At 30.3% G+C, this 18,741-nt stretch overlaps 2 protein-coding genes across 2 annotated transcripts; both read left to right on the top strand.

The window, feature by feature from the left end:
• The first annotated feature begins 3,697 nt into the window (after positions 1-3,697).
• On the top strand, positions 3,698-7,486 carry LOC118053981 (glucose-1-phosphate adenylyltransferase small subunit 2, chloroplastic). Its single transcript, XM_035065444.2, has 9 exons — positions 3,698-4,045; positions 4,350-4,646; positions 4,850-5,119; positions 5,226-5,405; positions 5,756-5,859; positions 5,949-6,060; positions 6,375-6,473; positions 6,613-6,732; positions 7,157-7,486. The coding sequence occupies exons 1-9, from the start codon at positions 3,776-3,778 to the stop codon at positions 7,271-7,273; spliced, it is 1,569 nt and encodes a 522-aa protein (XP_034921335.1). The 5' UTR covers positions 3,698-3,775; the 3' UTR covers positions 7,274-7,486.
• Positions 7,487-15,798: 8,312 nt separating this feature from the next.
• LOC118048762 (uncharacterized) lies at positions 15,799-17,311 on the top strand. Its single transcript, XM_035058595.1, has 4 exons — positions 15,799-15,828; positions 15,928-16,206; positions 16,272-17,162; positions 17,264-17,311. Exons 1-4 carry the CDS (start codon positions 15,799-15,801, stop codon positions 17,309-17,311), a joined length of 1,248 nt encoding a protein of 415 aa, XP_034914486.1.
• The last annotated feature ends 1,430 nt before the right edge of the window (positions 17,312-18,741 follow it).

The raw sequence follows: 18,741 nt of genomic DNA, 5'->3' as shown, positions 1-18,741 counted from the left end.
TTTTAGGTAAAACTAACAAGCTCATCATATGTTAATTGATCATAAGAGAATGTTTTGAAGATAAAAATATCTTTAATTTTGTTTCTAACTTTTTCTCTTGAAAATGTTGGCAATTTAGTAAGGAATTTTTCTTTCCAGAAAGTTTGGTTAGAATCTTCTCAAAGCATGACATGAGTAAGGAAAATGTTTTTACACCATTAAAAGTCATTGATTTTTTTACATCTAAATTTGAAAAGGAGTTTAACACTTTTGTTTTTGAGATGGGAAGGATCTCCTATAAAATGTAGAGAAATGGTTAAGGGTTAAGACTGTATCTTGTATGGTGTTTCCATTAGAGTCAAGGATGGGTATCTAGTCTTCAATCATTTGGATGGAGTTAAGGATCTCAAGGTGTTGGGTTTCAATAAGACGATATTCCCACTATCCTTTTAAATGGCAAGAAAATCCAACTATAAGGAGTTCAACTATAGCTTTGTTTAAGGTTCCAATTTGAGTTTTGTAGGTATTGATAACCATAGTCATTTGTTGTAAGGTGTTTGGGGTATTGTATTCAAACATTCCATCTATGTTCCAATCATAGAGGAAAGACATTGAATTTGTATTGATTTATAATGGTTGGTTCATTATGTATAGCTAGATTGGGGGCAATGATTGTCTTAGGAGTAAGATCTCTTAAAACAAGTTTATTGATTTCATGAGTGTTTTCCTAAAAGGCTTCTATAGGTCTGAGTTTGGTAATTTTAAATAATATTTATATGGCTTATGGAGATTTGAGAATTATTACTAACTTGTAGGGTGTCAGAAGCAATAAAGGTAGAAGATGAAGCTTCAAGGTGGTTAAAGTAATCTTTAATAACTCTAAGAAAATCATTTTTTTTTTTTTTTTAGAATTGAGTTTGGCTAGTACTTTTGATTTAGTATAGCTTGAATACTGAGTTTTTTAGCTTTTGGTTTATGGATTTTGATTTTGTATCTTCAAGGTGGTTAAAGTAATCTTTAATAACTCTAAGAAAATCAATTTTTTTTTTTTTTTTTTGGAATTGAGTTTGGCTAGTACTTTTGATTTAGTATAGCTTGAATATTGACTTTTTTAGCTTTTGGTTTATGGATTTTGTATCTTCAACCGGAGAAATAATAGTCATTTAGATTTGTTTCTTTATTCTAGTCAATTATTTTTTTATGATATTAAGGTTGATATTGGTGAAGTTGTTATACTGGATAATAATATGTTTTGTGTTTATAATGATATCATCACTTGAATTTTTGTAAGGGGCAGCATCTATAGTTCGAATATTATAAGGGATTTTAAGGTTTTTTAAATGTGGATGTTCAGACTCAATAAAAGTATCACTGGCAAGTCCCAAACATGAGTTTTACTTCTAGATGTTATGGGATATGCACGTTTTGTAAATGAATATGCAATATGATGTTCAATTACATAAAATGATTCAAACTTTATGTAATGTAATGTAATGAAATTATAAAAACTTTTTTGTATTTCATGTCTTTCTTTTATGAAGGTTTTGAAAAACCAAGATCTCTTTTTAGAGTTATGGTTGCTATAAAAATCATTAATAAATATTTTTTTTACTTACAACAAAATTTCCTTTAAGAACATTCAGCTCATTTTGGATGTTTTGAGTTACAGATGAGAATGTTGGAAAGGTTGGTGGAGAAAGTTGGTTAATGTTTGAATATAATGGTGTGAGTATGTTTGTGATATAATTGAATTTTTAGAAACTAGTGCTAGAAATATTAGAGGTCGATTTTCTAGATGGGTTTGTGTAATAAGACATCTTTATAACTGAGGGAATCTTAGAAATTCTTCCAAGATTTTTTGTACTTAATATAGAAGATTTATTTGAGAATCTAGAATTAGTTGATCATCTATGAAAGGATAATTTAACTTTACTACCACTATACTAGGTTATGAGTTGGATATTTGGTTGTGGTAGTTAAACATGCTTAGGTTGAGTGGCACCTATAAGGATCCAATCTTTTAGTAGGTAATATTTTTCTACTATATAGATTTAAATACAACTATGTTTGATCTATAAATGTCTATTTAGAGAAGTAAAGTTTCACCTATTTTGGATTGGAATTTATGTTTACTGGCAAGGGCAGAAAACATGGCTTTATAATAGATCTTAAAGATCAATGCTATGAAGATTAATCCTTCAAGTATATTGTAATTATGAGTTTTTATTTGTAAGATCATGTTTTATAGGATGTTTTTGTTTTTGAGGAATATGGTTAGGTTTGGATACAATCAAAAGAAGCAAGGCTACTATAAAAACCAGATTCAATGAAAGTAAATAATAAATCTTGAAAATTTTAGAATCTAAAATATCTTAGGACAACTAGAATGAAAGTGTTTAGTCCTTTTTTGATAAGGGGTTATATTCCTACTTGTACTAGGCTAATATGAATGTATTTGAAATTTCTATCTGTGTGTTTTTGTTGGGATTCTTGAGAAAGGAGTTGGATAGTTTCAAAAGGTTCTGTAAGTTGAATATCCCTTTCTTCAATTTTTATTGTAAAAATAGTTTTAAAAAATTAAAAAAAAGAAGTTTGATAGATTTGGTTCTTTTGAACCTTTGAAATTTTTCAATCATCAATTTTTTTTTTAATAAAATCCTCAATTATAATCTCTTCACTATTCATAAACCTTTTATTTTCAGTAGAATCAAAAGTAGAAAAAGGTAAAATAGAAGTTGTTTTATAAAAAAAACAAAATCTATGATTTAAAAGATAATTTAGAAAATAAATTTCAAATTATATGGATTTTACAGCATATCATCATTCATAAATAGGACTTACACCACTTAGTAACAAGACTTATACCATTCAGTAGCATTCATCTATACCTTTAAGGTTCTTTTTTCTTACTAAATTTCTAAAATTTTGTATAAATAATACTACTCAGATCATAATAGGCTTTAATACCAAAGATATGGTATTAAATTAAATTTATGTCGAGTTTCAAGTTGGGTTTAATAAAATCCATATCTTATTCATTACTCTATCATATTAAAATTACTTAAGAAATATCAATTTAATATTTTTTAAAATGATTTAAAAAATACTAAACCGTATAAAATTTTTAACATGTTTTATATACATGTTTTATTTTTATTTTTATTTATATTTATTTTTTAGAGTGGGAATTTACTAGTATGATGAAGGCGGTATTGCGGAATCCCAAGTGACAACTCTGATTTTGATGTATTAAGAAGCGTATATGTCAAAGAATCACCGTGGCGATGACGACTCTCTGCTCGAGGAGAGGTCAGAAAATCAAAAGCTAATCAATTAAACCACTCATCAAGATTGCATGATTGAGTGATCCTATTTATATAAATACAAATAAAAATACTTAAATAAGAAAGCATTAAAATAAGGGGACGGTGCTGAATCGTCCTGTGACTCAGTGAAATTAAACAAAGTAGCAAGGCCCATGTGACTGTGTCAAAATAATGCAAACCTGAATGACAGCCACTAAAATTAATAATAAATAATCGGAGGGAGTCCATCAAGGCATGCAGATCTTTTTCCCAGTCACAATTCATCTCCCCAAAATACCCTTAATTCCTCGCCAAATGACGCTGAACAAACCCGTAAATTCCTGCAAAAAGAATGGGCCAGTCCCCGAGGACTCATCAAAAATCAGAAATAAATATAAAAAAAAGCAACGAAAAGAGTCCTCATCTTACTAGACTGGACTAAAACAGACTGCAGAGAGCCAGCCAGCTATACTGTACTGATTCTAACAGAAATGGCGAGTATGGCGGCGATCGGAGTTATGAGGCCGCCGTCTTCATCCTCGTTGTCTTCTTCTTCGTCGTCGAATTTGAGCCGGAGAACTGCATTTAGGAGCCTGTCGTTCAGCTCGTCCTCCAACCTCTCCGGTGCGAAGGTTTTCTCCACGGCGTTTTCCGTTCGCCGGTATACAGGTCGTAATGAGAGGACTCCGATGATTGTTTCCCCTAAAGCGGTTTCGGATTCAAGGAACTCTCAAACTTGTCTTGACCCTGACGCCAGCAGAGTTAGTTTCCTCCTCCACCTCCTCCTCCTCCTCCTCTTATTATATTATTATTATTATTGTTATTATTATTAGTAGTATTACTACTACTACTACTACTAATTTAAAATACAGAGTTATTATTTTATGTTTTAGATCCAACTTTCTTCATTTAGGTTTGATCGTAACGATGAATAATTATGATGAGAATGAGAGAAAAAATGATTGTATTGTTATTTATGGGAGATTTACTTGCTGAGAATGTGTTAGAATCTGTGCTTGATGAGGTTCGTAATTTGATTGAACAATGCGATATGGTTTATGGCAGAGTGTTCTTGGAATTATTCTTGGAGGAGGAGCTGGGACTCGGCTTTACCCGCTTACTAAGAAAAGGGCAAAGCCTGCTGTTCCTTTAGGAGCTAACTACAGGCTGATTGATATTCCTGTGAGCAATTGTTTGAATAGTAATATATCAAAGATATATGTTCTCACACAATTCAACTCTGCCTCTCTCAACCGCCACCTTTCACGGGCTTATGCGAGCAACATGGGTGGCTACAAGAATGAGGGTTTTGTTGAAGTTCTTGCAGCTCAGCAGAGTCCTGAGAACCCCAATTGGTTCCAGGTAATAGTTTCACTCTACGCCCTTGGGCTGCGTACTTATCTTTTCTTAAGAATCATTAAACTAGATTGGCGTTTTTACTGATTGGTTTTTAAAAGTTTTTGTTTTTGATCGATAGCTTCCTCGCCAATTTGCTCTCTATTTATTTTTTTCTGATTGGATGCCCAGTTCTTTATGTAATGGAATTTTGATGGAATGATCTACAGGGCACAGCAGATGCTGTCAGACAGTATTTGTGGTTGTTTGAGGAGCACAATGTTTTGGAATTCCTAGTTCTTGCTGGCGACCATTTGTACCGAATGGATTATGAGAGATTTATCCAAGCTCACAGGGAAACTGATGCAGATATCACTGTAGCTGCACTGCCAATGGACGAAAAACGTGCAACTGCATTTGGTTTGATGAAAATTGATGAAGAAGGGCGCATAATTGAATTTGCTGAGAAACCCAAAGGAGAACAATTGAAAGCTATGAAGGTGGACCTTCTCAAAATTTGAACTGATAGTTTATTTGCTTATGAATACGTGGTTCAATTTCCCATAGGAAGATGATTTTTAAATGTTACGTAATGTTTTCTTCTAGGTTGACACTACTATTTTAGGTCTTGATGATGAGAGAGCAAAAGAGATGCCTTACATTGCTAGCATGGGAATATATGTTGTCAGCAAGAATGTGATGCTGGATCTGCTGAGAGAAAAGTTTCCTGGAGCCAATGATTTTGGAAGTGAAGTTATTCCTGGTGCTACTTCTATTGGGATGAGAGTGAGTTTCTTTTTTTCAATTATCTTTTTACATGTTCCTCTTGTATATTACTTTCAGATATAACTGTATTTCAATAAATGAATTTTAATGGAGCACACACTTTTCCAGCTATGTTGAAGCCATAATAGTGCTCCCCGCATGAGAAACATGGGTTTTTCTTTCTTTTTTTGTTTTTGTTTTTTAATGGACTTAAAATCTTTAAGCACATTGGTTAGATGCATCAGACTGTGTCTTTCCATTACGAATGGATGCATTATAATTTGCTGGATGTTCCAGCATCAAAATTGTCTCTTTCTTACTTTCACGATCTCTTAAAGTTACAATTTTCACTAATCTTTGTATCTTAACAGGTACAAGCTTATTTATATGATGGCTACTGGGAAGATATTGGTACAATTGAGGCATTTTATAATGCAAATCTTGGGATAACTAAAAAGCCAGTGCCAGATTTCAGGTAATTCTTATTCCAGTCCAACAATTGTTTCTATGTGATAAGCTTGCTTGTAATTTCATATGCCTATGTTTTTGGACTTCCTTTTGCAGCTTCTATGACCGTTCATCTCCAATCTACACTCAACCTCGCTATTTGCCTCCATCCAAGATGCTTGATGCTGATGTCACAGATAGTGTTATTGGTGAGGGTTGTGTTATAAAGGTATGTTCTTGGTTGGGAAGGCCTGGTAGTTGATTGGCCTTGGCCATGTTCATTCATTGTATTATAGTCTGAGGTTCTAAACCATTGGTCTCATAAAAAAGTATTCAATTGACCATTGGTCTCCCTCTCAAACTAATGTGGTTCACCTATGAAAATTACTCACAGACCCTATATAAATGTGATTAGAGGGAGGAGTAACGAATAATAATTTCTCTGCCTTATTCATCGTCATGCCGAATTTGCATTTACATCTTGTTGCAATTATTGTGGATATCCAATGAGTTCACTTAACTAACTTTTTTTGTCCTTTTCAGAACTGTAAAATTCACCACTCTGTGATTGGCCTTCGGTCTTGCATATCAGAAGGTGCGATCATAGAAGACACATTATTAATGGGAGCAGATTATTATGAGGTAATAGCCCCTGAGAATTAGCAGTCTACTGTATAGTGTTTCTTCTTTGCTTGTAGGCATTGAAATGTCTGGAGTGATCATGTTTTTAACTACAATTTTATTTGTAATGAGTGTTTTTTTCTAAATTGTGTTGCTTCAGACTGATGCTGACAGGAGGTTTTTGGCTGCTAAGGGAAGTGTTCCAATTGGTATCGGCAAGAATTCTCATATCAAGAGAGCAATTATTGACAAGAACGCTCGAATTGGGGACAATGTGAAGGTCATGATCCTATTTATTACCTTAGCTAGAAATTTCTGTCTACTAGAATCATTTTTCTATCACCAAAACTCATTTTCCTCTAATTAGAATGTAGGTTATAATGTTTTTTTTTTTTTTTTAAATCTTTAATTTAATCCTAGTTTAAGGGATTACTAGTTAGGTGTCCCTAAAATTTACAGGAGAGTTTTCACTAAAAAGGTTTTTAGAAGATAAATACGACTATTGATTAGAAACTAGAAGACTGAAAACATCCAGCATAATAGTTTCTTTTCAATTAACATGAGATTATCATCTTACATCATTTAGGTTGGCATTATATGTTGCTTATGATGTTATGCTGGTCATTGATGTGGAGCTGTTGTTGCACACATGCTTATTATATATTCCTGAGATGGATAATTAACATGAGATAGCAAAATTTCAGATCATTAATGGTGACGATGTGCAAGAAGCAGCCAGGGAAACTGATGGATACTTCATAAAGAGTGGGATTGTCACAGTAATCAAGGATGCGTTGATTCCCAGCGGAACTGTAATCTAGGTATCTTTATTGTTTCAGCTTTCCAAGCCAAGTGAGGGTTTCTCCTTCACCTTCTCCTTCTCCAGATGTTACAAGTCTATTTCCACTTTGCCTTAGATCCTTTCAATGCATGATGTATATTTTCTTGACTGTAGAATGTAATTAAAAGCGAAAGAGAGAACCCAAAAAAACTCATGCTGCCGAGGCCCTTAATAAAAGTTTTTCCTCCATAAATGTTTCTACTTCACCCAACAATTCAAAGTTTCATCTGTTGGTAATTTGGATATGTAGCACAATGCCCTTTTCCAACAATTTACTCGAATTAAGCATTTTCATAGATTATATAATGTTTCTCTCTTGATTAAACAACACGCGAGCTGTTAGTTAGGAATGATAAAAAGAGGTGCTATTAGTTCCTTTAATCAACTGAACTGCAAGAGGTAGACCACCAAGGTTGCAGTTGTGGTGATCAACAGCTGGGTTGCTTGTTAAAAAGAACAAAATTATTCAGTACGAATCCATAATTTTACTTTTATGGGGAGTCTAAATAGTTGATGGCCTGGTAAAACTAGAATTTTCTGTCTCTAAATCGATCATACACCAATTTTACTTCCACGGGGGAGTATAAATCCATGATTTTACTTTTATGGGGATTCTAAATCCATAATCCTGAGCTCTAAAGAGCTTAGCTGTTGGTGTTGTCTCGGCCTCCTATCTTACTGTACAAAGGCTGTTTACTCATTATATTGTTTCCGCTCATGGATGCTAGGTAATCATTGGAGTCTAAATAAAAGTGAATTAGTGTATTTCGATTTGTTTTATAAATTCTTTTGTGATTTTCTTTTTTATTTACATCTAAATGTATTTGTTAATCGTTTTTCTTGGTGATTCAAGAAAAAAACGTTAGGAAAAATCAAGGATATTCAAAAGAATTAGGAAAATATATGCAACCAAGATTTTTTTTTTCTTTTTTAATATTTAAATTAGCAACTAAGATCAATAATAAAAATAATAACTAAGAGTAAATATGGAATGGGTAAGGGTTTAGAAAAAGTCTGGGATTGTGGAACGTAGTAGCGCTATCTTTAGAGAGAAAACACCCTCTAGAATGATTTTTTATACGACATGTTTCTCTTCTCAGATACAACAATCTCTTAGAATATTTTGATGTAACAAAAATTCTTCACACCTTTCAATCATTCTTTTGCTCATTTAAGTTAATAACTTATAAGTAAATATAGTAAAATTTGAAAGGAATGTAAAAAAAAGGATCTTAAATTATGTGTAGAGATTTATAAGAGACTAAAATAGGAAGGTATTTTTTAAGATATATATATATATATATATATATATATATATATATATATATATAGTTACCAAATATATTTTAAAAAATTATAAATAATAAATTAAATTAACCATAAATGTCATCCCTATTTATATTAATGTCAACCATTTAAATTTTATACACCACCATTAAAATTTAAATGGCTAAGTCAATAAAATCTACTAATTAAAAAAATAACTATCATTAATTATAATTTTAAATCAATATTCTAACATTCCTCCTCATGATTTAAAATTATTCATACATATAATAAATAAAATAAAATACAAATGAGCAATTAATGTTGTATAACAAGTACTTTCAAGGTTTAAACCTATAATTAATGTCAATAATTATTGACTTGAAGAACTATAATAACAAGATGTTTTGAACTAGGTTCTTTAGACCAAGTTTAAACTTGTTACACACACAACATATGGGTGGTTTTGAGGTTCTATCAATGTTGCATTTTTATTTTCTCATATGCATGTAGCTTGTCTCATTATTGTCTTTAATAGTAGTCCAAGCTCTTACACTGGTTACCCCACCGCCACACCCACTTACATGAATCCTCCAAAGATGTTTTGTGACTAACATCCCACAAGATTTTTTGTATTTGGATTCATTCAAAGATTAACTCTTCATAATCATCATAATAGAAAGCATATTATCATAGAAATAGAACATGAGACCACCCCGCAATATATATATATGTGTGCGCGCGCGCGCGCGTGTGCCCCCCTCTCCGATCACCCAACAATTTTGTTTTTGTCTGTTGAATTTCATTCATGGGATTGTAATAAATTTAATGACAAATTTCCACTATTGGTGATTAATTTAACAATTTCGGTCTTATTTCTCTCGACAATTAAATAAATCATTAGCATGTTAAACATTTAGTGAGTGGATTTTCAATGTTGTTTTTAGATCTAACAAAATCAAAAGAAATAACACCATGAGATATTATGATTTATTTTTTCATTAAAAAATTTACTTTTAACCTTAGTTATAGTAGCTTAGCTATCATTATGCATTGGTATAGGTGATATTGATTTAGAAATAAATGGTATGTCAATTAAATGTTTTTTAAGCTACATGGTTTCTAAACTAGTAGCATCTAATGCAACCATTTCTGCTTTCATAATGGAATGAGTAATTATAGTTTTTTAAATATATTTCCAACAAAATGCACTAGTTAATAATGTAAATACACCTACTAGTAGATTTTGTTTCTTTTGAATAAAAAATTCAATTAGCATTACTAAATCCCTTTATTACAATAAGAAAACCAATATAATGAAGTGCATAATCAATTGTTTCTTTTAAATATTTAAAAATTCTTTTTAAAGCACCCCAGTGTGATGCATTAGGATTATGTATATATCTACTTGATCTACCAACTACAAATGTTATATCAAATCTAGTATGATTGGCTAGATATTATGAAGATCTAATAATTTATGAATATTTATATTGACATACACTTTCACCATTTTTTTTTTAATTTAGTAGAAGGATTGAAAAGACCACATACATGAGACACATCAAAATAATTAAACCTTTTAAATAACTTTCAAAGTAAAGTGATTGAGTTAAAAACCATTGCTATTTTTTTAATAATTTATTGCCTAAAATAATATTAATCCTTCATATTAAGATTTTCAGACAAGAAAGATTTAGTAATATTTATAACTTGAATATCACTACAAAAAAATAATAATATCATCAACCTATAATTATAAAATCACAATCATTTTTAATTTGTTTAACATAAACACATTTATCAGCAACATTAGTTTGAAAACCATCAAATGAAATAACTTGATTATTTTTTCATGTCATTATTTTGAAGCTAGTTTTAAACCATAAAGAGATTTTATAAGTTTACAAACTTTCTTTTCTTAACCAGGAACAACAAAACTTTCTAGTTGATCCATATAAATTTTTTCTTCTAAATCACCATTTCAAAAAGTTTTTTTAACATCCATTTGATGGATTTATAATTTATAAATGAAAGCTAAAGCAATTAATAATATAATTGTAGTGATTTTAGAAATTGGTGCATTCGTGTCAAAAAAATCTATTCCTTGTTTAAATTCCTTAGAAACTAACCTAGCCTTAATTTTTTCAAAAGCAATTTTACTATTACAAAAAATATATTAAATATTATTAGACAAAGTAATTGAAAATGGTAAGGGTTTAGAAGAAGCATGGGATTGTGGCATGTATTAGCACTATTTTTAGAGAGAAAACACCACTTCTGCATAAGTATAATTTTGCATATGATACGCTTCTCTCTAATATATAATAATTTGTTAGAATTTTTGGATGCAACAAAAATTCTCCAAACCTTTAAATCACATTTCTTATCATTCAAGTTAATAAAGTATGATAAAGCAAGTAGAATAAAATTTAAAAGGAATATAAAATAGAGAGATCTTAAATTATGTGTAGAGATTTATAAGAGACTAATATAGAAAAGTATTTTTAAGAGTTTTAATTATGAAAAGATTATAAAAACATATAAGCTAAGCTTAGCTATACTATATACGATATTCGATTCCCAATATAAATAAAGCAAGTTTACAATAGGAATTTCATCCATTTCACGCTATAAATATAAATTGGTATTATATAGTTGTAAATGCATGTATTCAAACATATGGAACAATTTATATATTCCAATTGTGTTATCCTCAATTGATTAATTATTGAATAGACTGAAAGGTCCTATTGGCCTTGGATAAAATTTATAGATTTGGAGTTTGGGATGAAACCCTTTAGGTCAAAATAATAATAAAAAAAATCAATTATTAAAAACAGTTTAGCTGGTCAGGTTTTAAGTTTGTTTTCTAAAAATCACCAGTTTGAGTTACACAAACCTCAAAGATACTGGAGGTTTACATGATTGTTAACTTCAAGGTCTGTGAGTTTAGTCGAGGTATATACAAGCTAGCTCGGACATCCAAATTTATATAAAAAAAATTAGAAAAGCCTTTATGTTTACAATTAGAGGCGTTCTTCTTTCTTTCTTTCTTTCTTCTTTCTTCTTTTTTGTATTCTAGATATTTCTCTCAATGGACCAGAGAAAATAATACTTTGGTGAGATTTGTTCGATACTCTTTCATGTTTCTATTCGAAAACATAGTAAAAGTTACGGGTAAAAAAATTATTTGCAAGAATTATGTATTAACAGACGGTTAGAATTGTATGCCTTGGTGGCTAGTTCTGTTTGATTTTTTGACCCAAGGTAATGGCCTCGAATTTGTATTAACAGACGGTATATAACCCTCTAAATTGAATGTTTTAATAAAATCCCCATGTTTAAAATTATTTTGAATGTTGAATATTAAATTTTAAATAAAATTCAATCGTTAAAAATAGTGTAAAAGTAAGTCATAGATCAATCCCTCTCATTTATTACACTAAAAGATGATAAATTAATGTTAAAACTAGTTTTATCAAAATACTCATCTCTTTTTTTAAAGACATTTAAAGAAATAATAAGTTGAAGGTGTTGAAAGTAATATTAAAAAAATTAAATTTTATATTTTTCAAACATATAAATTCAATTTATTTATTAATTAAATTCAAATTAAATAATATAATTTAATTTAATTATAGTAGATAATTGTTTACAAATAGCCTATTACTAAATTTAATTTAATATATATCCAAACATATTAAATAAAAAATACACCTTCACAAATAATAGGTATTCTTGCAGCTACTATTCTTTATCGCTACATTAAATTGAAAAATACTTTTGGGACCTTCACAAATTATAAGATTAATTACTATCGGTGAGTTGCTTTTAATAGAATTAAGGTTATTTAGTGTTAGGGGGTGTTTGAAAATATAATAACGGTTATGGTTTAAAATAATTTTTGTCTAGAAATATATTAAAATAATATTTTTTTATTTTAAAAAAATTATTTTTAATATCAGTATATCAAATCAATTTAAAAACATAAAAAAAAATTTTAAATAAAAAATTTAAATTTAAAAGAAACATGATTTGAACCATGTTATCAAACATACCCTAAATGCTATATGCAATTTATCTCTAATTAGGTGATAAAGTTGTATATGTAATTTCGACCCTAATAGGTGGATGCATATATTTTTAAGAAAAAGGATGATCATTGCTAGAATGGCTTTTCATACCTAGGCATATTGGTGTCATCAAGGTGCTTGAGAAGGCGCATGGATATGATGTCACCATTCAAGCAAGGTTCAGTACTTTTATGTGTTTCATTATTGAATTGTGAAATTTTGAATTTTGATTTATGATTGTGTGGTGTTTGATAATTATGTATTTTATTGATGTTGAGATCATTTTAGATTTGGATCAAACAAATTATATTTTTGTACAACTGATGTTATTTATTGAATCAATAAGGATTTAATTTGAGAAATTAGAGTTTATGTTGAATTTTGAGTAGTCATTGTAGTTGAGATAATTTTTATTTTAATTGATGCAATTAGATAATTTTTTAAATAATTGATATTATTCATGACATCATTGAAATTATAGCAATTAGAATTTGTGTTGAATTTTATATAAAAAAAAATGTTATAATTAGAGATTTTATTTCAATTGAAATTATTTAAATTTTTATTGTTGCAATTATTTATGTTTTCATGTAATTGAATTTATTGTTGCATAACTTTTCATGATTAGAAACTGAACTCTATCAGTCACATAGCAAGCCGATAATTTCCCAACCCATCACATGCTACACATGCCTCTACCTTTGTCTAATCTACATGAGATTAACCTTTCTCTTTATAATTAGCATTATAATCATCATCACTTGCCACATTTTTATTGACATCGTCACTTTTTATTAATTTATTTCCATGTTTTTCTTATGTTAATTAAAACAAAAATTTAGCAAGAATAAAAGAGAGCAGAGAGAAAGAAAGAAATTATTGGCCTAGGAGTGGTGGATGAGAGACGTGATCTTAAAAAATGTGGTTTGACGCATTAGAATTTAGTTCTCCTTTTCTTTCAGGAATTGGAGTGTTATTCAAATTAGGGTTTATTTATGTGTTCGTGAGTGGACTGAGACTGGAATTGGAGGGAAAGGGAAGGATGGGAAGAGAAGCGGACTTTTGTTTTTACCCTTTTTTTCCTTTAAAGAGGGTATTTTGAGAGTATAGTAATGATTTTTTTTCAAAGTGTTTTTTGTTTAGAAAAACATGAAAATAATATTTATTTTATTTTATTTGTTAAACTCATTTTTTACATCAACACATCAAAATGATCTAAAAACACTAAGAAAAAAAAATTAATTTAAAGTATAAAAAAATTTTTTTTTTTAATGAAAAGCATGTTGAAACTCATTCTCATGCTCCCCTAAAAAGCTTTGAGGCACTTATGTTATAGAATTTATCATAATCAGGTCTTTTATCTTTGGAATTTATTAATCCAAATCTCGTACCATTGGACCTTATTAAAACAAAATAGATAATATAGGGACCATAGAGGTCATTAACCCATACCAGGAAAAAAAAAAAAGGAATATATCATTTAGAAAGTAAGGACTAAGGATAAGAAATTTCTTTGCTTGGATGAAAGTGTGTAACTTTAAAGAAAGTAATCAAATTTCTAAGGATTTTTCGAATATGCCCCTTAGAGTTTATGAGAGTGCATTTCTATGTAGGGGCGGAGTGAAGGGGAGGCAAGCAGGGGCCTGAACCTCTGCAAGACTTTTTTTTTTTTTTTTTTTTGTAGAGGTAAAACAGAAATACTCCAATCTCTTCTCGTTTGTTAAAGATATCTGTAAAGGTGAATCAATAGGAACTAAGCACGTGTATATCTGTCAAGTGATGAGAACAAAAGGCTAAAAAGAATGTCCCACAGCCCACCAATTTTGTGTAATTAGTTAATGAATTATGATAAAAAAAAGCAAGCCTACATGGAAAGTAATAAGTGTCTCCAGGGAATGAAAAATAAATATAAAAGGTGAATGTGTTTCTTGTCTTTTCTCTCCTTATATGCTACAAAGTACAACCCTAATATAAATTGTTGCAATTCCAACACAACGTAACCGGTCAAAACAAAAACAAGAATAAAAATTCTAAATAGAATTTTTATGCGGAAAAATTGAAGCAGAGTACTATTTGATTTATCTCTTAGTAAACAAAATAAGGTACGTAATTGGATATCGATAACTCAAATTTAAAATATATTTTTATTTTGTTTTGAGATGTTTATTAAGAATTTAATAAGATTTATTTTTATAATTTTTGCTTTTTTTCTTTCAAATTTGCTAGTTCTAATAATAGTTTTTTTGAATTCTTGTTATAATGATTTTTTTTTTCTAATTAATTAGATATATTTTATTGGTTTGTTTTGATTATACATGGATTTTTTTTATGTTTTGTTTTTAGCAGAGCCACCAAAATTATCAATTTTTTCTCACTGTTTATGTTTTGATTTTAGGTTGAACCATGAAAAAAATAAGAAGAATTGATTTTTTTTTTGAAAAAAAAAAAAGAAAAATATTGATAACTCACAGCTTAGTGAACCAACTCCAAGTAATGTTGAAGTTATGGTTGAGCAGCCTCTATGTGCTTCAGTTTACAAAGAATCTGCGTTGATTAGTGAGTAACCTCTTACTAGAATCGATATTGCTCACTTAATTAGAAATCCAAGCAATCGTCCTCAAATTTGGGAATACCCGGTTAATCAACAAGATGAAATTCGAAGGACATACATTAATTTGGGGCCATATCAACCTTTGATGTCTGAATATCCGCTAACTAGTAATAAACATCCTCGTCGATTTCAATCTCATTGGTTCAAAAGTTATGGCTTGAATATTCAGAGAAAAATACTGCATTTTGTTTCCCTTGCTATTTATTTCCAAGTAAACCATCTGGAAAGCCAGGATCAGACACATTTACTGTTAAAGGATTTAATTGTTGGAAGAAAGTTAATGATGGGGAACGATGTGCTTTTTTGACTCATATGGGAAAAGGTCCAAATTCAGCTCATAGATTTGCTACCAGGTGCTTGGAAAATTTGAAAAACCAGTCATGTCATATTGAGAAGGTAGTTAAGAGGCAAACTACTCAAGAAGTTCAGAATAATCGATTGCGTATTAAAGCTTCAATAGATATTGTTCGTTGGCTCACATTTCAAACATGTGCTTTTAGAGGGCATGATGAACATCCAGAATAAAAAAACCGAGTTAATTTTCTTGAAATGATGGAACTTTTAGCATCATACAATGAACAAGTAGGTGCTCTTGTTTTGGGTAATGCTCCACAAAATGCTAAATACACCTCACATCAAATTTAAAAAGAAATTTTGCATGTCTTTGCTACAAATGTTCAGTCTTTAATTCGTCATGAGATTGGTGATGCAAGATTTTGTTTAATTGTTGATGAAGCTCGAGATGAATCTAGAAGAGAGCAAATGGCCTTTGTTATTAGGTTTGTTGATAGAAGTGGATTTATACGAGAACGTTTTTTGGATATAGTTCATGTCAAAGATACAATTGCTGCAACTCTTAAGGAAGAGATTTCCTTTGTTTTATCTCATCATAATCTTGATGTTCAAAATATTAGGGTCAAGGATATGATGGTGCCAGTAATATGCGTGGAGAGTGGAATGGTTTGCAAGCTTTATTCATTAATGATTGCCCTTATGCATATTATGTATATTGCTTAGCTCATCAGTTACAATTGGCTCTTATTGCTGCAGCTAGAGAAATATCTGATGTTCACACTTTCTTTCAGAATTTGATCTTTGTTATTAACATTGTTAGTGCTTCTTGCAAGCGTAATGATGAGTTACGAGCTTTTCAAGCAGCTACAATTGAGCATCTAGTTGATATTGGTGAGATTGAAACGGGTAAAGGAGTTAATCAAGTAGGTAGTTTGCAACGACCTGGAGATAGTAGATGGAGTTTACATTTCAAATCAATTTGCAGTTTGATAAAAATGTATGGGGCAACTTGCTTGGTTCTTGAAAATATTGCTTTAGATGGATCTACTTATTCTCAACGTGGTGATGCGGCCTTTTCATTTAAGTTGCTAATGTCATTTGATTTTGCATTCTTCTTACATATAATGAAGAATGTTATAGGAATTACTGATGTGCTTTGTCAAACATTGCAACAAAAATCTCAAGATATTTTAAATGCTATGCATTTAGTGACTAGCACAAAGACTTTAATTCAGAAGTTAAGAGACGATGGTTGGGAAACTCTTTTAGAAGAAGTGACATCATTTTGTAAGCATCAAGACATTGAAGTTCCTGATATAGATGCTTATTTTTCTAGTGTGGGACTATCTCGTCGTAAAACAAAATCAGTAACAGTTGAGCATCACTACCGAGTTGATATATTTACAGCTATCATTGATCAACAATTACAAGAGCTAAATAACAGATTCAATGAGCAGGCGATCGAGCTTCTTAAATTGAGCACAGCTTTAGATCCTAGAAATAGCTATAAATTATTCAATATTGAAGATATATGCTTACTTGTTGACAAGTTCTATCCTGAAGATTTTTCTGACCAAAAAAAAATTCATTTAAGATTTCAGTTGCAACATTATGAGCTTGATGTACCCAATCATCCAAAGTTAAAGAATATGTCATCGATTGCAGATTTATGTCAAGGATTGGTTGAAACAGAAAAATCAACAATTTATCCACTCATTGACAGGTTGATTCGGTTTATCTTAACTCTTCCTGTTTCGACAACAACTACTGAACGAGCTTTCTCAGCTATGAAGATTGTTAAAACAAGACTTCGCAATTGGATGGAGGATGATTTTCTTTCAAATTATTTGATTGTCTATATAGAAAAAGAAATTGCTGAAAGATTCCCAATTGATATGATAATCGATGATTTCTATTCGATGAAAGAACGACAAGCACAATTAAAATAAATATGTAAGAATTATTATTTATTATTTTATTTCAAAGTTTATTAAACATAAATAATGTTTCGTTTTAGTTAATGCTTCTTATATACTTTGTATGTTTGTATTTAATAGGTACAAAGATTATTATATATTTTGTAATACGTTCTTTAAATAAAACTAAATCAAGCAATTTTTATTTTATTTTTACTTTTTATATATAATAAATTAAAAAAATATAGTATATTTTTTGCCCCCCCTAACAAATAATCCTAGCTCCGCCCCTGTTTCTATGTATATATGTTAATTACATTTCTGATGATAGTAGAAAACGAAGGATATTATCCATGAAAAGTAAGCTGTGTATATGAGGTGTTTTCTACTTTGAGTTTATGAGAGTGCAGAAAGGCCACTCTCTAAGCAGAAACTACACTAATTATTGTTTATTTATTACGTCAAACTGAATTTAAAATTTTCCTCTATAATGGCTTCATCCGATAGAAATAGAAAGGAAGAGTTTCTTGAGAACATTCGATCATAAAACCACCTCCCCCTTTTTCACTCTCCCTCTAACATGTACGTAGAGATAGAGCATCCACCTGGACAAATCAAAAGTCTATAATGCCTATTTGAGATCCTTGAAGATGCTTAACTTTTTAAATGAACTTGGCGCCACATGTGTGATTTTGTAGGGAATCAGTCAAAACCTTGTGAATAAAGAAAGTTGGCACTTAACTTATCAATAAACCATTATGTGAGACTCGGTTATTAACCAACACTGATAAACTATATATGTCAGGTATTTCCATGAAAGCTCACTCATTATAAAGTAGACTTCGTTGGCTCTCGTTGATCATTCTCTACTCTTTGAGAATATTTGTAGTGGATCGATCTAGGAATTGTTTTTAATTGTAAAATAATGATCATAACCACCTATATTATACTATCCACTTATAAAACCTCACCTTTTTTGACAAACTAAAAGGAAACAACATAAAGAAACAAAGCACAGAAAATGCACTAAGATAAAGCCTAAGATCTATAGAATCTCTATTCAGGCATTTGGGTGTTCATCTTTCCGGCTAGCCTATATGAAAACCACTAGGATTTTCGAAAGCTGGGAGGGAGCCCTTTTCGCTGTTGTATTAAATTTCTAGGAAATTTATGATTCTGTAGATATTAGGTGCTTATATACATTCCAACAGTCTGAATTAGTGCATGAACCTGTAAAGCCTAATTACTAGCTAGTGAGGATAAAGCCTTGGGTAGCTGTAATCAT

The sequence above is a fragment of the Populus alba genome, chromosome 14 (genome assembly GCF_005239225.2).
Source record: "Populus alba chromosome 14, ASM523922v2, whole genome shotgun sequence".
NCBI classification, from domain to species: Eukaryota; Viridiplantae; Streptophyta; class Magnoliopsida; order Malpighiales; family Salicaceae; genus Populus; species Populus alba.
The sequence above is the reverse complement of the archived record's forward strand: the minus strand, read 5'-3'. Positions and strand labels throughout refer to the sequence as shown.